The sequence below is a fragment of the Ranitomeya imitator genome, chromosome 6 (genome assembly GCF_032444005.1).
Source record: "Ranitomeya imitator isolate aRanImi1 chromosome 6, aRanImi1.pri, whole genome shotgun sequence".
Classification (NCBI taxonomy): Eukaryota; Metazoa; Chordata; class Amphibia; order Anura; family Dendrobatidae; genus Ranitomeya; species Ranitomeya imitator.
This window is the reverse complement of record NC_091287.1, coordinates 134,765,692-134,789,770: the sequence shown is the minus strand read 5'-3', so window position 1 is coordinate 134,789,770 and position 24,079 is coordinate 134,765,692. Positions and strand designations below refer to the sequence as shown.

The window sequence follows — 24,079 nt, the reverse complement described above, 5'->3', positions numbered from 1 at the left end:
GTCATTTGGACAAATACTTCAGTCTCAGTTTGCGAATTCTACGGCTCCTTCAGGGTTACTTTTGATCTTTGTGCTGTCTCTGATTAATGCCCTCCTTGCCCAGGCTGAGAGTTTTGATGGGTACCATTTTCTTTCCATTTGATGATAATAAATTTAATGGTGTTCTGAAGTATCATCAGAGATAAAGATTCTTTTTTATTTTTATTTTTTTTTACAATCCCACCCTGATTTGCATTTCTCAAATTGTTGTCCCTGACTTGTTTGGAGATTTCCTTGGTCATCATGGTGTTGTTTGGTTAGTGGTCACTCTTGCTTAATGGTGTTGCAGCCTCTGAGGCATTTCAGAAAAGGTGTGCAGACGGGTGACCTTTCTTTCACTAAGCATGTGAATTTTGAAGGTAATTGCTTGCACCAGAAATATTTAGAGTCTTAATAGCAAACGGGGTGATGACATACAGTTGTGCTCAAAAGTATGAATACCCCGGCAGAATTTTTGCTTTCTTGGCCTTTTTCAGAGAATATGAGTGATAACACCAATACTTTATCTCCACTCATGGTTAGTGGTTGGGTGAAGCCATTTATTGTCAAACTACTGTTTTAAATCATAATGACAACCCAAAACATCCAAATGACCCTGATCAAACTTTCACATACCCTGCTGATTTTGGCCTGATAACATGCAGAGAAGTTGACACAAATGGGTTTGAATGGCTACTAAAGGTAACATCCTCACATGTGACCCGTTTGCTTGTAATCAGTGTGTGTACATAAAGCTGAGTGAGTTTCTGGAATCCAGACAGACTCTTGCATGTGACTGACGTTTCTAGATTGTGAGTCATGGGGAAAGCAAAATAGTTGTAAACGGATCTATGGAAAAAGGTAGTTGAACTGTATAAATCAGGAAAGGGATGAAAAATGATATCCAAGGAATTGATAGTGCCAGTCAGCAGCACTCAAACTGTGATTAACAAATGGAAAATCGGGCTCTTTAAAAACAAAACCATGGTCAGATAGACCAACAAAATTTTCATCCACAACTGCCAGGAAAATGGTTTGAGATGCAATGAAAAACACACAAACAAATAACATCAGCTGAAATACTGGACTCTCTGCAAAATAGTGGTGTGGCCGTTTCAAGATGTACAATAAGCTGGCACTTGAAGAAAAATGGGCTGCATGGTCGAGTTGCCAGAAGAAAGCCATAACAGCGCAAATGCCACAAAGTATCTCGCCTACAATATGCAAAACAGCACAGAGACAAGCCTCAAAACTTATGGAATAAGGTAATTTGGAGTGATAACTTTTTGGCCACAACCATAAATGATACATTTTGAGAGAGGTCAACAAAGCCTATGATGAAAGGAACACCATTCCTACTTTAGAGCACGGAGGTAGATCCCCGATGTTTTGGGGATGTGTGAGCTACAAAGGCACAGTAAACGTGGTCAAAGTTGAAGGAAAGATGAATGCAGCACGTTATCAGCAAATACTGGAGGCAAATTTGCAATCATCAGACTGGAAGCTACGCATGGGCTGTACTTGGACATTCCAACATGACAATGATCCCAAACACAAGGCCAAGTCGACCTGTCATTGGCTACAGCAGAACAAAGTGAAGGTTCTGGAGTGGCCATATCAGTCTCCTGACCTCAATATCATTGAGCCACTCTGGGGAGATCTCAAGTGTGCAGTTCATGCTAGACTAGAATTTACATGAACGAGAGGCTTTTTGTAAAGAAGAGTGGGCAGCTTTACCATCTGAGAAAATAAAAAACCTCATCCACAACTACCACAAAATACTTCAAGCTGTCATTGATGTTAGAGGGGGCAATACACGATATTAAGAAATGGGGGGCGTAAACTTTTCATCAGGGTCATTTGGATGTTTTTGGTATGATTTAAAAAGAGAAAAAAAGAGTAGTTTGGCAATAACTGGCTTCACCCAACCACTAACCATGAGTGGAGAAAAAGTTTTGGTGTTATCATTCATATACTATGAAAAAAGGCCAAAAAAGCAAAAAATTCTGCAGGGGTATGTAAACTCTTGAGCATAACTGTATGCATAAGCTAATTTTTAGTTATTTGATCCCTTAAATTTTATTTATGCCTATATTTTCCTCACTTCACTCCACCAATTTAGACTATTTGGGGCTGATTCATCACACACAAATTGGATTACAAAAATATTTAAACAGATTGTAATGTAACAAAAAAGGTAAAAATATAAGGGGGGGGGAATATTATAGTAAGCCACTGCAGGAAAGGTCTTAGGATCACTGGGCATCTCAATACTGGGACCACTGAGAATTAGGATCAAAAGGAAGATATTGAAAAAAGCTGCTGCCAGACACCTCTGGAGGTAGCATATCTCCTGCAAGAATGTGAATCCAGCTCTACGTAAAATAGCAGACAGGATATGGCCATAAATTGAAGTCTATTCTTTAAGTTGGTACTTTTAGAATTGCAAAAAATTGTAGGAAAATGACCAGTAAGGCTGCTTTCACACATCATCTCTATCACCCACAAAGCTCTCCACCGCCTTATATCTCCTTTCTCTTCTCTGTCTATCGCCCTACACGTGCCCTCCATTCTACAAAGGACTTAAGACTGAATAACATCCCCCGTAATTCGTACCTCGCACCTCCGTCTTCAAGACTTCTCTAGTGCTGCGCCAGTTCTCTGGAATGCACTTCCCCAGATGATCAGACTGATACCTAGCCCGACCTATTCAAGCACGCTTTGAAAACCCATCTCTTTAAACAAGTCTACCACATCAACTACTCAGTAAACTAACGTTGCCCTGTTCCCTCCTTCCAAATATTATTCTGAATCTGCACCCTATTTTGCAGCTGTCTCCACGCCCTCCATGCACACGATAACTGCACTTGATACTTGACTATTGCACTTAAACACACGGGCTGATGACCGGATCATGCAGCTTTATATGAAAATCCCTATTTACTATAATTGCCAGACCTAAAATAACAAGCACTTTTGACCTATTGTGTCCCCCCATTTCCTTGTAGATTGTAAGCTTGCGAGCAGGAACCTCACTCCTAATGTCATTGTTTAAATTGTTTTATATTGTCTGTTCATGTCCCCGCTTAATTGTAAAGTGCTGTGGAATATGGTGGTGCTATATAAATAAAAAATATTATTATTATTATTATTATTATTATTATTATTATTATCAGTTTTTGCCATCAGTCACAATCCGGCATATTTTGAAATAAACGGATCTAGCGAATGTTGCCGCCGGATCGTTTTTTTCTCATAGACTTGCATTATCGACAGATTGCGACGGATGGCCTCACGTTTCATCCGTCGTTCGCTGGATCCGTCGAAAATTGTTTATCCGGCGGCCGGAGAAAACAGACATGGTAACTTTTTTGTGTCCGCCGAAAAAATAGACAGCAACAGATCCATCGCCGTCAGTCATTTGCTAAAATGGAACCCTTTGGCGCCGGATCCGTCAAATGATGGAATCTGGCGACGGATTCCGTTATATTTAACTGAGCATGCTCCAATTTTTTTAGGATCCAATTAGCTGGATCAGCTAGTCGGATCCGGCGAAAAAACGGATCCATCACATCAATTTTTCACAATCTGTGACAGATCCGTTTTTTTTAAACATTCGACAGATTGTGACTGATGGCAAAAAACTGATGTGTGAAAAGCAGCCTAAGAAGATGATAACAATATTGAATCTATGATAAAAGAACAACAGCATTTCTTACATAACTATCTTATCCTTGCCAGAAGATGTTCAAAGAGGTAGACTCCTACTTTGATAATAATGACATATCCTTAGGATAGGTCTGAATATCAGATTGGTGAGGGTCTGATGCCTGGTAACCCCAATGATCAGCTGTTACCAGCTCTGGTGGCAACTGGTTATAATCAGTGTGCAGAGCAAGATCAGCACAGCTCTGTTTACTGGCCACTCTTTGGTAATACAGATTAGTTTGTATTCAAATCCACGGCAGCTGTTCAATTTTTTGTGAAAGCCAAAAGAGCAAAAACTGTGATTCTGCTATTTTTGATTTTTATTTCTTTGTGTTTGCATATGGGCTAAATATATTTTATCTATTTTAAATTTTATATACCGTATATAATTGAGTATAAGATGACCAGAGTATAAGCCGATGCACCTAATTTTACCACATAAAAAATGGTAAAATGTATTGACTCTAGTAAAAGCCAGGTATGAATTGTCCCCTCTCCCTCATCCTGGTCTGCATGGCCCCCTCACCCCCATCATGGGCTGCATGGCCTCCTAACCCCCATCCTGATGTGCATGGCCCCCTCATCTCGATCCTGGTCTGCATGGCCCCTTCACCCCCATCCTGGTCTGCATGGCCTCCTCACCCCCATCCTGGCCTGCATGGCCCCCTCATCCCTATCCACGTCTGCATGGCCTCCTCATCCCTATCCTGGTCTGCATGGCCTCCTCATCCCTATCTTTGCATGAAGAGCTTTTCATCCCTATTCTTGTATGAAGAGCTTATCATCCCTATCCTTGTAAGCATGGCCCCCATCAAAAAAATATTACAAAAAAGAAAAAATGTGCGCTCCCTGGGCTCCCACCGAGCTACTCGTTCCGGTGCCAGCAGCTGCGTTATGCTTGTTAGAAGCACATGACAGGGACATCATGTGCTGCTTACAAGCCGAGCACAGCTGCCGGAATACTCACTGCTCTCCATGTCAAGACTATGTGCATGGAGGGCAGCGACTATTCATTGCTTTAGTAAGGTGCAGTGTCAGCCGCAGCTGCAAGCTTCCTGCAGCGGCCGGGTGGTCATGTGAGCCAGCTACTTAAGAAAATTGAATATTCACTTCTCTCCACTCCATTATTCAATTCATTTCTCTAAAATATCAGGCATTCTTGATCGCCCGGCTGCTGAACGAAGCCAGCAGCTGTGGCTGACACTGCGTGCGCTATGACATCATTTTCATCTTTTTATTGCACATTGTTTGTATTTTTATGAAGGGTGCAGCCAAGTCTTTTAGTGTTGCTTGGGTAAATTGAGTTCTCTGTCCTTGTGGGGTGCCTTTATGTGTGCTGGACAGCCCGCCTTATCCAATAGTATGCACGTCATCAATAGGCTGCCAGCACAGTGAATATTAATTTCTGCTTAGCAGCAGGCACAGGCTTTAGCAGCAGCAGGCTCCTGCCTCCTGTGACCTGCTGAAAGCCTGCTCCTCCTCCATCTTCTGGAACCACACTCAAGTATAAGCCGAAGGAGGCATTTTCAGCACAAAAAAAAAGTGCTGAAAAACTCGGCTTATACTCAAATATGTACGCTATATATTTTTGGGAAAGATTGAGTGATATGGATTTTTATAATTAACTTTTTTTTTTATATTTATTTATAACCATCTGCAAACAAGATAAGAATCAGTAACAAACATAGAATACAAAGACAAAGAAGGACATAACAATATCCAGAAAGTGTAGCTTGAATGATTCAAAAGAAGATGGGGCTATTCAGTATAACAGTCAGTCCCGACCTCAACTAGCCCCCCGACACGTTTCAAACCCTGCAGGATTAATTAGGTAAGCCTAATAGGTGTGTTTCCAGATATAAGCTCTCTCATATACCAATCGGTGACTTGAAAGCAACCATGTAATGCTTGACGCACCAATAGTGGCGGCAGATCAATAAAGGAGGACCATGTGAGGAAAAAACATTCCGTATGACTTTCTTTATTAAGTATGGACTCAATGCAATCCATTTTAAATAAATATGTCACCTTCAATGAAATTATAATTAGTGAAGGGGTTGCATAATATTTTTAACATTTCTCATCAGCTACAATAGTGGACTACTGGACTTGAGCCTGTTTATACTGCGGTACTGTATAACTAGAGACTATTGTAAAATTGGTGATTTCCCGTGAAGCCTCGCCGGCATCCACAGTGTATAGATATCTAACAACACCATCATGAGAACAGAAAAATGGCAGATACCTTAGCCTCCAAACCCAAGGTTAGCCTGCACCAACCTAGCAACAGTCACCTGAGCCATTTTCTGCATCACTATCAAGCGCATTTTAACACTATTTGAGCTGAGAAGGAACTCACAATTAGGCATGTAGAATCCGTAGAAAGTAACATCTGCAGTATCTTTGCTATGCCTCTTCCTTAAAAACTCATGATCTCTCCTTCAGGCTAACTCACAAAGAGTGCAGCATTATTGAAGACTATATCCTCTCATAACATCAAGGTATATATTTCCCAGTAGCTCTGGCCGATTTTTCTAAAAGCCTGTGATGTTTTTTTTTTTGTTTTGTTTTTTTTCATTTATGTTCCCTTTCAGTGAATTGTTTTTGATTTTAGTTTAGGGACTGGCATGACAATGAATACTTAACGTGGGCTGGAACTATGAGTATTTTAGCCAAAATGTTGACCAAAAACTCATGTATTTTATACATCATTGTCATCTTCTTATTGGACAGTTTTTGCATTTTTATGAAGGGTGCAGCCAAGCCCTTTGGGTAAATTGAGTAGTCTGTCCTTGTGGGGTGCACTTATGTGTGCTGGACAGACCGCCTTATCCGATAGTATGCACGTCATCAATAGGCTGTAAACCTGTGCATCATACGTGCCTGTGTGACTGGTGTTATAAGCAAGCATCATCTGTGTGCATTTATAATACTAGGTAACAACCGGTAGATTTACAAGTGGCTATTTAATCAGAATTTTGCACCTGTGCTGCCCCTGCCTTTATCATGGGGGTCTGCTGCATCCTGCTAGTGCATTGGTATTGTAACCTGGTGTTGATGAGTAAGGGATGAATTTTTTTTTGTTTTTGTTTTATTTATGTCCTTTTTCAGTTAATTGCTTTTTCTGATCCAAACCATTACAGTAGGAGACAGGTTGTGTATTAATGCGGCTATCACTAGAATCATAGAATATCAGAATTGGAAGGGACCTCAAGGGTCATGCCCAACCCCTGCTCAATGCAGGATTCACTAAATCATTTCAGACAGATATCTGTCCTGCCTCTGTTTGACTTCCAATGAAGGAGAACTCACCACCTCTCATGGCAGCCTGTTCCACTCATTGATCACCCTCACTGTCAAACAGCAACAGTGAGGGTGATCATGGTGCAGGTAGCGTTAAATTTGTGGAAATTACCTGCTTACCATGACATAATTGTATGACATGGAGAGTTAAGGGAGTTAATAGACTGGAATGCTTTTCTAAAGTAACTTCTAGTCTGAAGATGTCACCTCATAAAATGAAATAACCAAGTGAAAATTGAGCAAGAATCCAACAGTCTTCAAGAAGAAAAGGTAGAACTTCTAATTCAGGTCTGGACACGATTACAAATATTATAACTAGGGATGAATACAAGATAAACTTATGCAAGAAAGAAAAAAGGCTGAATATTAAAAGTTATTTGTGATATGTAATCAAGGCAAATCTAAAATATTCCCGCCTGGTTTTCATGTTAAGAATTACTATAAAAATCCTATTTTCATACAGTGCTGGGAATATTTACTATAAATTCTAATGACCTTTTAAATCAAATGTAATAGCGAAGAGCCTTTTGTGTCATAAAGGCTTTAAAGGGTAAGCCATTATGTCCAACCTTGTTTTATATCCAAGCAGTATATTTAATGTCTGCCATGACCAGAAGGTACAATTTTCAGCAAGTTCAAGAAAACCACTTTAATCTATATTCTGGAAACAATACAAATACAATTTATGGTCTTCTTTTCTATTAGTTTTTTCTTAAGCAGTCTAATAGTACAATACATTATAGCCTCTGTGAATTGAAGAGTTATGGCTTAGGTGCATATTGTAGTGACAGGTTTGTGACCGGACAGTTTAAGCCAGATTATTGCCTTACTTACAAGAGACGTAATATCTACTTATTTTTTTATTTATTTATTTTTTTTATTTGGGGAAGAGTGTGGAGAAGGAAAAAAAATAAAAAACCTGTTTTTATATTATACACAGTTCTTCTATAAATAAATAGTCTGATATTGTCATATTGTAGCAGAATTGTCCATTTTACTGTTGGATAGACAAGCTTGACATAATTTCATAGTGTCAAACATTGGCTATCCAATATACTGTACAAAGCTATGTGCATAATAAAATAAACTGACAAGAATAGAAAAATCTTAGCTACTCACTAATAATGGATTTACCAGAGCCCATGACACCACCACCTAACAGAGGATCTGCCCATCCAGTACAGGAAACTCACTGAAATAAGAGGGTAGCACCTCTGCCCTGCATCAGTTGGGTTACAGAGCATGAAAGGCTCTCCAAAACAGTTTTATGCACAGTGGGGGAAATACGTATTTGATCATTTGCTGATTTTCCAAGTTTGCCCACTGAAAGACATGAACGGTCTACAGCTCTGGCAAAAATTAAGAGACCACTGCAAAATGTTCAGTTTGTCTGATTTTTCTCTTTATAGGTATATTTTTGAGTAAAATGTAAATTGTTCTTTTATTCTATAAACTTCTGACAACATGCCTCCGAATTTCCAAGCAATAAATTTAGGTTTTTTTTTCTGAAAAAGAAAAATGGTCAAATTGTAAAAAAACATTGTTTTCAGACCTCAAATAATGTAAAGACAACAAGTTCATAATCATTTAGAAGCAACAATACTAATGTTTTATCTCCAGAAGAGTTCAGAAATCAATATTTTGTGGAATAACCATGATTTTTAATCACAGCTTTCATGGTCTTGGCATGCTTTCCACCAGTCTTTCACACTGCTTCTGGAGCAAAAAATTAATCAATTCTTCTTTGTTTGATGGCTTGTGACTATCCATCATCCTCTTGATTACAATCCAGAGGTTTTCAATGGGGTTCAGGTCTGGAGATTGGGCTGCCCATGTCAAGGTTTTGATGTGGCGGTCTCTTAATTTTTGCCAGAGCTGTAAAATTTTAAGGGTGGGTTAATTTTAACACAGAGATAGAATATCAAAAATAAAATCCAGACATGACATTGTATACATTATATAAATCAGCAAGGGATCAAATACTCCCCCCCACCCCCCGTACATACCCACACCAAATTATCATCACACTTTTTAATCTAATCACTTAACTTAATCAGTGCACCCAAACCCAGTGGCAGGGGGGCAATATAAGGGTGCTGTCATGGGCTCTGAATAATAACATTACCGGTGAGAAACTTTGATTTTTCCTTTCACCCATGATAGTGTCACCTGAGAGATTTATAGAGAAACAATCCACCTTAGGCCCAGGTCACACTTGCGAGTGTGATGAGAGAAACTCTTGTGAGTCTCTCGTAGAAATACATGCAGCTGAACACTCCTTTCCTGAGAGCTGGCAGCAGCGGCAAGTATTGATGAGCGAGTTTCTCGCATCACACTCGCAAGTGTGACCCTGGCCTAATACATAGACCATCACTTGCAGAACACTTCTAGCAAAGGTTAAATCCAGCCTATAGTGTCTATAGAAGATTGAAGGATATGACCAAGTTGCTGACTTACTGTATTTTTCGGATTATAAGACGCCCCCCCCCCCAAATGGGGGAAAATAGGGGTGTGTCTTATAATGCAGATATACCTTACCAGCTGCAGTGAAGCAGGGTCCCAGGGTCGCTGCTGGAGGAGGCAAGAGTGGAGAGTTGTTGCATGTTGGGATGAGGGGGTGTCCAGATGTGCTCCGCTGCAGGTGTTCCATGGTGCAGGGGCTCTGCTGACATTTTGTGAAAGCCCAGACCCCCGCACGTACATGGTTTAATATGCGGAAGACTCTGGGGGCGGCGCATGCACAGATGGAGATGTTGGCACCAAGATCTCGGGAGATGAGATTGTTCGATATACAAGCCCCATTCAACAACAGGCTCATATCAGGTCAGAAACTAACCCTGGGGTAGCATATATAATATAACCAATTGAGTGTACGGACGTGGGGATTTGTGAATCAAGATAAAAGAGCAGCCCAAGATTAATTTTATATTTACTCACCGAAAAGGTGCACTAGAAAAATGCAGGTATATATTGTCATAACCGGGCAGGGTTTTGTCTTTATCTTGTCCTGGTCAGACAGGGGTTAATTATATCTGCCTCTCTCTGGTGTTAGGGCGGCTACTTAGCTGCCATATGACCTAGGTCCTTCGTCGGTGATAATTCTCGTCCCTCGGCTAGAGCAGCTGACCGAGTACCTTTGTATGCATGTCCGCTGTTGTGTGTATGACCTGGCTTGTTCCCTGAACCGAGTTTTTGTTCTCCGTTTTGGTACTGTTTAGCTTGCCCTGTTTTTTGATCCCCTGACTTGTCTCTGATTACCCTTCCATTTTCCCCCTGGTACAGCACATCTGTCTTGTTTTGACCGATTGGCTTGTTTCTGACCACGTGTTTGTGCGGAGACCTCTGGTACTTCGTTTGACTGCTTGTTGCTGACTCCGCTTTGGATGTTTTTGCTGCAACCTGGTGGAAGCCTTGGCTTCTAGAGTCCAAGCCTGCCCTGGGAGTGTGCAATCCCTCCCCTCTGCTGCAAACATGTGGAGCGCACACAAACCTCCCTCTGCTGCAAACATGTGGAGCGCACACAAACCTGCATTGAAGCTGCAATATATATATATATATATATATATATATATATATATATATATATATATATATATATATATATATATATATATATATATACACACACATACATACATAACAATATACAAGTACACAGTCAGGAGTGAAGTACAAGGGTAGGGTACAGAGGTTACAATTACTGTGTTATGTAGCATGTGAACACAGGGAGGTGCTGATGGATCACAGGTCCAAATCTTAGTTATTTGGTTCCCTTGGACGCGTCAGGTAACGGGCATCCTGCCAGTAGAACAACTCAGTCCAAAATGAGGAGCTGCCTAATATCTCCTAGGCTGCTCCCTCCTACATGTTGTGCCCATCTCTGGGCTGGGCCACCTCCCTCCTCCCATTTCTGAGTATGATTTTCCAGGCAGAACTGTGAATGGCCCATAACTTTCCGCCCAAAAGTACAAATGGAACGGCGGCAGCGCCAATGGGTTATGCTGGATTTTATCTGTACAGGGAGAATATGGCTACTGTATTTAATTCCAGGTAGCTATGCTCGTTAACTCAATAAAACAGAGTGCTAGGGGTAGCTGCCTGGTATTGGCTCATGGGGAAAATAATGCAGATTCCGATTATGTGCTCAGCAAGGCTCAGAAATATTGCATTCTGTCATTATAGGTCATAGTCCAGATTCAATATCTCAGAGCCTTGCTGGGATCTGTGGTGCCACAGTGTGTGAGTTGAGAGCTTCAAAAGGCATTTTTGCTGGAGTTAAAGAAAAACATTGCTCTGCTCTGTCCAAGGAAGTGCCTTCCCTGAATAATGAGGTCCCATTGTAAAAGGTGTATTTGACTTCACTTTATGGCCTGGGGGGAATGAAAGGGTAGGGGGGCTGAGTTTGGAGTAAGTATTTTGGCCCAAACTGAATCTAACAGGGGATTCCATCAGATAGGAAAATGATATCAAGTAGATATTAGTTTCCTATATCTCACACAATCTACTAGAGGGCCACCCCAATGTTAGGTTAGTTGCTGAGACATGTCAGTGATTTATTCCCATTCTGAGGATCATACTGTTTCCCGGCTGACAAAGTCTACTATCCTGTTCTGAGAGCCTCTCAGGTGAATCTCTGATATAGAAAGAAAAGTCATCTCTGCCCACTGGAAGATTTGTAAGGCTAGAGACTGCAGAAGATTACCTCTCGGCCTCTCTTATGATGAACAAAGCAGACTGTAGTAACATTGTCTGATACGATTTTGACATATTGGCCTTTGAGATGATCCTGGCATCTCTGAAGTGTCTCCCAAACTGCCCGCAGTTCTCTGTAGTTGGGAGATCTTGTACGGACTTCTGGAGAACATGTCCCCTGAAAGTACTGACCTGCACCCCAATATTAGGCCTAACGATTTTGAAGTGGAAATCTGGCCTTACGAATTGTCACTGAAACACAGTTTTATCACAAGCGATTTGGAGTAGCAAATGGAGCATCCGGAGAATGCCGCACAGTTTTTGCATCTAGTTAGATGCTGTAAGATCGATTTCACACAGGACAGGATCATATCTAGCTAACTGGCAAGTTCACTTGCAGCACTATCAGGAGCGGCTTCTCTGCACTGTGACACTGAGCAAATGGTGTCAGCAAAATAAGATGTCTGCTTTTTATATGGCCAGGAACATGTGACTTTGGCAGCCAATTACAGAAGACCTTGTGGTGTGTACAAAATACAAGAGATAAGCATTCCATACATATAGCTTCCCATGGACGGATGTCTCAGTCTGGCCCTGTCCTGCTCTGCCCTTATTCACACTGAGGTTGGTTGACACACGGTATTGTCTTAATACTAGAGATAGGTTAGGACCGTCCTGATGGGTACACCTTGACGTTGATGAGATGGCTTTTATGCTTTTTTGATCAAAACAACGTTAACATGTACTATTACCGTTTACGGATTTACTTGCTCTATGTTATATATGCTCATTTAATTTTGTTTGAGAGTTTTTTTATTGGGTTTTGAAAAAAAAACCAATGTGTTTTAAATCTTAGAAAATTTTATTGAAATAACTCTTAAATTCTTTGCATCATCCTGGATTTCGGATTCACAATAAATTGTGATTTGAATATAACAGGAAATGTTTCATGGCATCTGCAGCAGTCATCTTTTGACAATGCATGCATATACAAACTCATATGATTTTTCCTTTATACAGTATAATGCTTTAAAATGCATGTCACAAGTTAGATTTCTCTAAAGGAGCGGAAGCATTAGCTGCAGCATCTACTTTAGAATTCACACAATGTCCTGTGCCAAGTTAAATTTAGAGAAACTGTCAGCAGACATTATAAAGTGTTTCTTACCTTTTCTTGTGTGAGCCTTTGGAGATGTATTCCAGCTGACAACATTGTAGCAAACATGGTCAGCATGTACTGTTGCACTTTGGCTATTCCTGTCACTAATGTGCTTATCACCGACACAAGTCCCACTTTCTCAATGACACTCTGGAAGGCTGAGGGAGCGTGATGAGTGATCCTGCATAAAGCCTAAAAAAGACCATAAATTGTTCCGTTACCCCGCTCTCTAAAACGGTCTCCTATCACTTATGCCATGCTTCAAGGCTGCTTTCTTGTGTTCTCATTAATAAAACCAAGTCTTGACGGAACATTTTTCAGCTTTATAAAAGGTGCTTAATCATTTACAATAGCTATTATTTTCTTTTATGAATAAGAATAACAGAAATAAATGTACATTTATGAATTTCCATTAATTTAATCATGAAAAAATAAATAAAAAGGAAAATCTCATAGTTGCACCATATAGACAAAACAAGCAGATTGTGCACATTACTACTACTAATAATAATAATTTAATTTCTATAATGCCAACATATTTCGCAGCACTTTACATTTGAGAAGGGACTTGTACAGGCAATAAAAGACATTACAGGATAACAATAATCACACAAATCAACAGATACCAAGAGGAATGAGGGCCCTGTTGGAAAGCTTACAATCTATGAGGAAATAGGGGTGACACGAAAGGTAGATGGTAACAATTGATTGCATTGTACTGTTCATTCACCAATGTAATAAATAAGGTGTTCATGTAGTGCTGCATGAACCGGTAACCAACCAGTAAAGTACAGGCACAGAGGGCTATCAAATGCATAAAGGGTGTGAGAACAGATGATACGAGGGGTCTGGTTTTGAAGAAAATTTTATATGGGCAAAACAGGAATAGTTGGATAAATATGTTGAGGCAGTAGGCCAGTCTAAAGAAATGTGTTTTAGAGCCCACTTAAAACTGTGGGTATTTGAGATTAATCGAATTGTCCTTGGTAGTGCATTCCAAAGAATTGGCACAGCACGGGAGAAGTCTTGGAGATGGGAGTGGGACGTTCGAATTATTGAGGATGTTAATCTTAGGTCACCAGCACAATGGAGGGCATGGGAAAAGTAGTAGACTAATACGAGGGAACAGATGTAGAGTGATGCTGAACCGTGGATTACTTTGTGGGTGAGAGTGATACGTTTATATTAAACTCTGGAGTGGATGGGTAACCAGTGCAATGACTGATACAGGGTGAAAGCATCGGTCTAACGGTTGGTAAGGAATATCATCCTGGCTGCTGCATTCAGGACAGACTGTAGAGGGGAAAGTTTAGTAAGAGGAAAACTGATTAGTAGAAAGTTGCAATAGTCCAGACAAGAATGAATAAGAGCTACAGAAAAAGTTTTTGCAGAGTCGGAAGTAAGAAAAGGTCGAATTCTAGAAATGTTTTTGAGGTGTAGATTACAAGAGCGAGCGAGTGATTGTATGTAGGGAGTTAATGACAGATCTGAATCAAGTATGACCCCAAGACAGCTGGCATGTTGCTGGGGAGTAATGGTAGAACCACAAAAGGAAATGGTAATGTCGGCCATAGGTAGGTTAGTGGAGAGAGGAAACACAAGAAGTTCAGTTTCAGATAGGGTATGTAAACACGATCAAGAAATGGCAGCGCTTTGGACTCAGTGCATGTCCGTTGGGCCAAAAGCGCCGCCGGCTATTGAACGCAGGTGAATCCACATGTGTTCATTGAACCGTGTGGATCAACAGCGCCCAATACATTGTACGGATGAAAATTATCTTGTGGAGACTCTCGTCTCCGCAAGATAAATAGACAAGCTGCGGTCTGGAAAAATGCACTGCATGTCCGTCTCCGCGGGTGTTTCCTGATCGTATGCACATACTCAGAGGGAGGACATGATGTTAGAGGCAGCAGTAAGACAATCACTGATGTTTTAAAATAATGCAGACATGATGCCAGGAGTAGAGTGATATAATTGGGTGTGATCATCATAGAAATGGTACTGAAAAACAAATATACTGATTGTTTGCTCAATAGGGTCAGTATACAAAGAGAAAAAGAGGAGGCCTAGGACTGATCCTTGAGGAACCCCAACAGTAAAGGGAAAAGGAAAGGAGGAGGAGTCAGAAAAGGATACAGTGAAGGAGCAATCCGAGAAGTAGGAGGAGAACCAGTAGGGAACTGTCTCCTTGAAGCCGATAGAGCAGAGCATGTTGAAGAGCTGGTGATCCACAGTGTTGAAAGCTGCAGAAAGATCCAGGAGAATTAGCATGGAGTAGCGACAATTAGATTAAGCTGTTAGTAGATCATTAGAGACTTTAGTGAGGGCAGTTTCAGTAAATTGTAAAGAGTGGAAACCAGATGGTACAGGGTCAAGAGTGATCTGAGAGAAATCGGATTAGACGAGAGTGGACCAAGCTTTCCAGGAGTTTAGAGATGAAGGGAAAATTAGAGACAGGTCTATAGTTAGCAAAACAGTTTTGGTAGAGGGTTGTTTTTTTTTTTAGTAATAATGGATGTATGCTGGTGTGTTTAAATGAGGAAAGATACCGGAAGAGATAGGTTGAATATTTGTGTTAGGTGAGTGGTGACAGCTGGGGAAATGGACTGCAGGAGATGTGAGTAAATAGGGTCACTTGTGCAAGTAGTAGCATGAGAAGATGCAAGGAGCCTGATCACTTCTTCTTGCGTGACTGGTTCAAAGACAGAGAGTGAGCTAGATGCAGTGTGGGGGGAGGGGACAGCGCATGATATGAAGGGATTAGGATAACATTTCCTGTTGGATATGGTAAATTTTTTCTTTTAAATAATTGGCGAGATCGTCAACGCTGGGGTCGGGGCCTGCACTTTTGGATTGAGGAGGAAACGGAGAGTCAATACATTTAGTATTCTTGGATAGTGAGGTAATGAGGGTGTTGAAATAGGAGAGGTCAAGGGCAGAGTTGTATGTTTTAAGCATAAACTTATAATGGATGAAATTTTGTTCCATAATGGATTTTCTCCTCAGACGTTCTGCACATCTGGAGAACCACTGTGAGAAAAGTGTTTGCAGCATGTGCAGGGGTTGTCACCGTCTGTGTAGAGTTGCTCTAGGTGTAGGAGATGCCGCTTCATCCAGGGCACTTTGCAGTGTTTCAATATAATATATCAGGGCAGAGTCAGGACATGAGAGGTAGGAGGCTGGGGCAAATGATGACTGCAAATTTTCAGAAGTTTCTGGGTGTTAAAGGCACATATATTTTGATAAGCATGCAAAATGGGGGTGTCCAGTGCGGGGTGACAGGAATATTAATAAGATTTGCAGACTTTCTGAGTGTACTAGGTGAGGGTTGTGACTAACTAACACAAGAAGGGCCGGGGTTGGGAGAGATACTGTATTTTTCGGACTATAAGATGCACTTTTTCCAAAACATTTTTTGGGGAAAATGAGGGTGCTTTTTTTATAGTCGGAATATACTTACAAATACAGTCATGGCCAAAAGTATTGACACCCCTGCAATTCTGTCAGATAATACTCATTTTCTTCTTCAAAATGATTGAAAACACATGTTATTTGGTATTATTATCTTCATTTAATTTGTCTTAAATGAAAAAACACAAAAAGAATTGTCCTAAAGCCAAATTGGATATAATTCCACACCAAACATTAAAAAGGGGGTGGACAAAAGTATTGGCACTGTTCAAAAAATCATGTGATGCTTCTTTAATTTGGGTAATTAACAGCACCTGTAACTTACCTGTGGCACCTAACAGGTGTTGGCAATAACTAAATCACACTTGCAGCCAGTTGACATGGATTAAAGTTGACTCAACCTCTGTCCTGTGTCCTTGTGTGTACCACATTGAGCATGGAGACAAGAAAGAAGACCAAAGAACTGTCTGAGGACTTGAGAAACCAAATTGTGAGGAAGCATGAGCAATCTCAAGGCTACAAGTTCATCTCCAAAGACCTGAATGTTCATGTGTCTACCGTGCGCAGTGTCATCAAGAAGTTTAAAGCCCATGGCTGTTGTGAATTCTGTTGTCGAGCTCCCTCCTGTGGTCGTGGATGGTGCTTCGGCGGGTTCTGTCTATGGGCTCCCTCTGGTGGCTGTGAGTGAAGCTGCTGCTTCTGAGGTTCCTTACACAGGTGACGTGGTTTATCCTTTGGTTGACTGCTCTATTTAACTCCTCTCAGATCGTTACTCCATTCCAGCTGTCAATGTTTTTGCATTGGTTCAGTTCGCTCCTGGATCTCTCTGGTGACCTGCCTTCTCCTGCAGAAGCTAAGTTCCTGATAGTCATTATTTGTTCACTGTTTTCTTGTCCAGCTGCTTTTCATGATTTTGTCTTGCTAGCTGGAAGCTCTGGGATGCAGAGTGGCCCCTCCGCACCGTGAGTCGGTGCGGAGGTCATTTTTGCACACTCTGCGTGGTCTTTTGTAGGTTTTTGTGCTGATCGCAAAGTTACCTTTCCTATCCTCTGTCTATTTAGTAAGTCTGGCCTCCCTTTGCTGAAACCTGTTTCATTTCTGCGTTTGTGACTTTCATCTTTACTCACAGTCAATACATGTGGGGGGCTTCCTTTACCTTTGGGGAATTTCTCTGGGCTCTGAGGTTTTATTTTCTATCTCTAGGGCTAGATAGTTCTTAGGCTGTGACGAGGCGTCTAGGTCTGGTCAGGAGCGCTCCACGGCTATTTCTAGTGTGTGTGATAGGATTAGGGCTTGCGGTCAGCAGAGCTCCCACATCCCAGAGCTCGTCCTGTATGAGGTTTAACTATCAGGTCATTTCGAGTGCTCCTAACCACCAGGTCATAACACATGACACTGTGGCTAAGCTCCCTAGATGTGGACGGAAAATAAAAATTGACAAGAGATTTCAACGCAAGATTGTGCGGATGTTGGATAAAGAACCTCAACTAACCTCCAAACAAGTTCAAGCTGCCCTGCAGTCTGAGGGTACAACAGTGTCAACCCGTACTATCCGTTGGCGTCTGAATGAAAAGGGACTGTATGGTAGGAGACCCAGGAAGACCCCACTTCTTACTCCGAGACATAAAAAAGTCAGACTGGAGTTTGCCAAAACATACCTGAAAAAGCCTAAAACGTTTTGGAAGAATATTCTCTGGTCAGATGAGACAAAAGTAGAGTTTTTTGGGCAAAGGCATCAACATAGAGTTTGCAGGAGAAAAAGAGAGGCATTCAAAGAAAAGAACACGGTCCCTACAGTCAAACATAGCGGAGGTTCCCTGATGTTTTGGGGTTGCTTTGCTGCCACTGGCACTGGACTGCTTGACCGTGTGCATGGCATTATGAAGTCTAAAGACTACCAACAAATTTTGCAGCATGATGTAGGGCCTAGTGTGAGAAAGCTGGGTCTCCCTCAGAGGTCATGGGTCTTCCAGCAGGACAATGACCCAAAACACACTTCAAAAAGCACTAGAAAATGGTTTGAGAGAAAGCACTGGACATTTTTAAGGTGGCCAGCAATAAGTCCAGACCTGAATCCCATAGAACACCTGTGGAGAGATCTAAAAATGGCAGTTTGGAGAAGGCACCCTTCAAATATCAGGGACCTGGAGGAGTTTGCCAAAGGAGAATGGTCTAAAATTCCAGCAGAGCATTGTAAGAAACTCATTGATGGTTACCGGAAGCGGTTGGTCGCAGTTATTTTGGCTAAAGGTTGTGCAACCAAGTATTAGGCTGAGGGTGCCAATACTTTTGTCTGGCCCATTTTTGGAGTTTTGTGTGAAATGATCAATGTTTTGCTTTTTGCTTCATTCTCTTTTGTGCTTTTTAATTTAAGACAAATTAAATGAAGATAATAATACCAAATAATTTGTGTTTGCAATCATTTTCAGGAAGAAAATGAGTATTATCTGACAGAATTGCAGGGGTGTCAATACTCTTGGCCATGACTGTAGTGTGATGGCAGCAGGAGTCGGGCGATTCTGCGGCGGTCTCGGTCCGATGCTGGCTGGTGCGTCAGGTTTGGTGGTGCTCTGTGCTGCGGGGGGACTCCGACGGCATATTGTGAAAGCCCAGAGGCCCCCCCACGTCCATGGCTGCAAGGTGTTTCTGAAAATTGGGGGGGGGGGGGAGAAGGTCTTATGGCCCAGTGCATCTTATAGTCCGAAAAATACGGTATCTCCTATGGATAGTAGAAGGAGGATAGAAAGAGTGAATAGATGGTTAAGTGATTTGTGAGATTGCCTCTTTTGTTGTATGGTAGGACTGAATGGATCTGTGTAGTTTAGGATTGTGAAAAGACAGTGAGTGTTGTGCATAGGAGAAGAGAGGACAGAGGGGCTGCTATGGATGGAGTGAAAAGAATTTGTGCAAGGACAGTAGATGTGAGTGAATGCAGCAGCCATGATATAAATTATACAAATACATATGGCGAATATTTGTTGTGATCAAAATGTTCTGTAAATAGTTTTTTTGTAAATGTCTTCCCTGTCTCCTGCCCAGTCTAACGGTCATGATTAACTGCAAGGCACTTTGAAGAAAATGCACTTGGAATAAAATGTGCATGAATGCCCCCTACATAAATGCATCACCAAAGCTATGTCTGAATACTAAAGAAAGAATTAATTGTAACTAGGGAACTTGGTAAAATATGATGTAAAATTAAAATATTGAAGAATTTCCTCACCCTAGGTGCAGTTTGCAGTCAGTTACAGGCATATAACATATATGCAGACAGAATCAGACCAATACAATAAGAAGGTTTTCTGCCTCTTCTTTATGTATTATTAAAAAAAGTTAAAACCTAGAATGTGCTTTTACAGCAAAAAACATCATAAAATGTGATTTTACAGCAAACAACTCCCATCAGGGCTATACTGTGTCGGTTACTGTCAGACTCAGTATGTAGCCAATATGGAGCAATTCCAGGAGGCCCCATACACTGCACACAGAGTTGCAGCCCTGATTACGGACTGCTCTCACAATGCCATGAAGCCTGTTCATTGGGATTAGGGACCATTCAATGCAAAGAGCCTGGGACACATCACTAAAGGGACCGCCAAAAGGGACACTGGTGATCCCAGTGCGAGGGGAAATAAAACTTGTCTTTCTCAGTAACATGACCATCAGCCTAGGGACAGCACCTCTTAATAATCTAAGGCTGTCAGCAGTTTAACAGTGGTTAAAACGAACGATGGAGTCACATGGCTATTACTGAGCGTGCTGGATAGGTGAGGGACAAAGCTGTTAATGACAACAGAGGTCAGTGATTTGCTACAATTGTCATGTGTTGTAAATGGGAAGTTCCCACCGCAGATTAGTAATCGGGAGCAGCGGCGCCAGAGTAGGGAGCAGCGGCGCCAGAGTAGGGGTAGCTACTTTTGGGAACTAATTTTCTTTTCTTAAATACATGTATTTGGGTGAAAAATAATTTTTGCCTTTCTGTTTCGTTAAACATTTTGCATCATTTGCTTTTATAGGCGCTTTGTTTTCCTGCACATTTATCTTTGATGTGGCATGTGGATGAGAGCACAGAAAAAGATATATAAAAGAGTTACATACTATCCTGTCATGTCATCAGCTCACTGACTGAATCTCAGTTAACCCATTCTGCAGCCAGCAATAGACATTGAAATACAGAAACTAAAGAAGGCAGCAGGTGCAAAATGTTTAATGAAACCCAAAGGCAAACATTATTTTTAGCCAAAAATAAGTACATACAAGAAGAAAAAAAAAAAAAAAACGGTTCCCAAAGATGTACAATCCAAGTTAATTTGTTATTTCAAAGCATGTTCCTGTCCTTGGCCCATTTTCTTCAGATGGATAACCTTTAAAACTTGTGTGAATCTAGCCTGTCTGCAGACTGATAAAGTAGTTCACTTCATTTCACAGTTGTCAGTGTGTAATACCTACCTCTCTTTAAGAGTGACTGCTTAAAGGGAACCTGTCATCACAAAACTTTACATGAAATATGAACATGTACCATTACTAATATAGTTCAGAACAATTCAAATAGAAAACAAACCCTTAAGTATCCATGATGTAATGTAAAACTTCAGAAAGTTGTTGGTGCATTACTGGAAACTGTAGTGAGTAGACCTGTATATCTAATATTTGCTAAAAATCAAGGACATTTGAATGGCCACACAGCCTATCACAGGCACAAGTGTTATTCGTGACAACAACTATTGATAGCACTTGTATGTGAAAATATTGAATATCTGACTAAGGTCTTAGAGGTGTGGCTAGACCCAGCAACAAAATATCCTTCAGCTTGAAAGCTTTCTAATTTAGGATTATTCAAATTTGTTTTTGGCACTGGATACAATTCTCCTTTCTATTATAAATGTGAAACAAAGATTACACTTTATACTACGCAGAACAGTGAGGTAGGACAGGGTTAAGTCCTAGCTCTGCAGGATTTGATTATATTCACCTAACTAGCTTTTTTAATAGAATTAGGGCCTGTGTTCTCTAATTGAGTCAATATACCGGAAGGAGCAGTTGAGTGTGGTGGAGCTGGCGTGTGACCAGCCAAAATGTGAGCTGTAGCTGGGAGAGAGACACGCCAGAGTCTCTGTCTGAATGCAGACTACACAGGTCAGCTAGGAAAGCTGAGCAGTCTGTGTGTTGGAACTGCAGAGAAACAGCCTGTTCAGTGTGTATTGTGCCTGACGGTGAATACTTCTGTTTGACACTGGAACCTGCTGTAGCTCAGGTTGAAAGGAATACCGAGACTAGAAGAACCATACCTCTTCTGTGTATAAGGTTTACTCTGGGGAAAAAAGACTGTAATCTGTTTGGGTGAGCCCACACTTACATATGTGCCCAGCTAAGTGAACCGTGTATTTGACTGTTCCCAGAAGAGCCTGTTTTTGGCTTTGAAAACTTTGGAGTTTTATGAAAGGAATAAAACTGAACCTATTTGGACCAAACCGCATTGCATGTGTGAACACTAACCAAGGCCTACCTGAGAGAGTGAATCTCTACCCTTATAACTAGTGATGAGCGAGTGTGCTCGTTTCTCGAATTTTCAAAGCATGCTCGGGTGTTCTCCGAGTATCTTGGGTGTGCTTGTAGATTATGTTTGTGTCCCTGCAGCTGCATGATTTGCAGCCCTTAGACAACCAGAACACATGCAGGGATTGCTTGTTTGTTAGGGAATCCACACATGTTCAGGCTGTCTAGCAGCCGCAAATCATGCAGCTGCGGGGACACAAACATAATCTACGAGCACACCCAAGATACTTGGAGAACACCTGAGCATGCTAGGAAAACCCGAGTAACGAGCACACTCGCTCATCATTACTTATAACAATAGTCAACAAGAAAGATTCACAGCAGTCTCCAATAGGGTACTTGTGTTTCTAGATTAAATGGAGTGAGGTTTCACAAGCGTGTTTCCATTATTTTTCCTGAAATAGCACAGGACAGTCCCCAGTTTAATCCATCACATAAAAATGTAATAGATCGTCAGAGGTCATGCGGAATCAGAGCTATATTCAAATGGTGGGGTCACAAGTCTCCCATTCTGACAACCACTGTAGGTCTCAGCAGTCAGACCTCCAATGAGCTAGTAATGATTGCTTATCCTACTGAAAAATGTTAAGTGGTAGTAACTGGAATGTTAATTAATTAATTTATTAACTAAAAAGTTGGGCTTCAACTTTTAATTATTTTATCCTTTTTGCCAAATGAATTGTTTAATTTCACAACCATGGAATTAAAAGATTTTCCATGGAGCTGACTCTGCAAATGACACTGTCATTATTCTATACGTTAATGTTTCTTCGGTATTCCTAATGCATTGTAAAAAGGTAATTACTGAGGCTTTTTAGGAAGAGTTTTCCTGCAAAGTCTTAAAATATTTTCATGGGTAAAAAGTATTCTATGAATAGAGAAATTATGAAGCCATTATCTACATTAAGAAACATTAAGGAGAAGCTGTCACTTTACAATTCCTAAATTTAATTACATCAGTACGAAAAATGTCTACACTGTCAGACTTTCAGCACTTGGGTGTCTTTATTTAAGTGCATGTGAAAAAAAACAAAACAGTGCAGCGGTGGATAAATATAAAGCTTAATACAGAATAAAAGGGCTATAATAATGGTCTACAATGTGACAGAAGTGTAAAAAGAGCTAATGTATAAAAGTTTGCTGTCTGCTGGCTTCAACAATGGCTCCTAGACAGACAACAATACCCAGGTAGTAGATGCTGCCCATGAACGACGAACGCTTTAAGATGATACTTAAAAGACATATGCTTGCTCTAAAATACCACAGAAAATGATAACAATTTGCACCACGTGTTTTACGGCATTTTTTTTCTAGAAACTTACGGCACACCATTAATTTTTATAGGGCCACAAATCTGGCAAAGTGAGCGTATACGGCACTAGCTACATACTAGTACAGTGAGAAAGAAGAACACACAGTCCACGTCTCCTCTCACTATGTGTTTGTGTTTTATGTTTACATGGTTTAATTCATTTCTGCAATACTTATTTTAAAACCTTTGCTTAATAGGATACATTTAACAAAATGTTGTCACAATTCTGGACCAAGTTTAAATAAATAAATAAATAATCTTTATTTTTATATAGCGCTAACATATTCCGCAGCGCTTTACAGTTTTGCACACATTATCATCACTGTCCCCGATGGGGCTCACAATCTAGAATCCTTATCAGTATGTCTTTGGAATGTGGGAGGAAACCGGAGTGCCCGGAGGAAACCCACGCAAACACGGAGAGAACATACAAACTCTTTGCAGATGTTGTCCTGGGTGGGATTAGAACCCAGGACCCCAGCGCTGCAAGGCTGCAGTGCTAACCACTACGCCACCGTGCTGCCCAATAATAAGTTTCACAGGAATACAAAAAATATGCGATCCAAAGTTTTGAATAAATTTAGGCTATGTTCCCATGATGAGCTTTTGGTGCATAAAAAAACTCAGCGCTTTACTGTTGTAGCAAAGTGGATGGGATTTATAGAAATCTCATGACCACTGTGCTTTTTATATATGTCACATAAACTGATCTGCGGCACAACATGTCAATGTCTCCTGCGGGAATGCTGAATTTTCTGTGCAGATGTTCCCCATAAACTTGAATTAGGTAAAAAATTCATAAGAGTTTACTTTGTGCATTTCCAAGGCGGAAACGCATCAAGAATGTGTGTAATCAGCATCCAAGCATATCAATAAAATTTTTGTCAAAGTCAAATACAAGAAAGTATCAAAAACAAAGC

General features: G+C 40.8%; 1 protein-coding gene across 4 annotated transcripts in view; it reads right to left on the bottom strand.

The window, feature by feature from the left end:
- The window catches only part of ULK4 (unc-51 like kinase 4), a 941,213-nt gene that overhangs the window by 622,819 nt on the left and 294,315 nt on the right, over positions 1 to 24,079 (bottom strand). For all 4 annotated transcript variants that reach the window (XM_069730129.1, XM_069730128.1, XM_069730126.1 and 1 more), the window contains exon 21: positions 12,890 to 13,072. In XM_069730129.1, the coding sequence (XP_069586230.1) occupies positions 12,890 to 13,072 (183 nt within the window). The remainder of the gene's footprint in view (positions 1 to 12,889; positions 13,073 to 24,079) is intronic.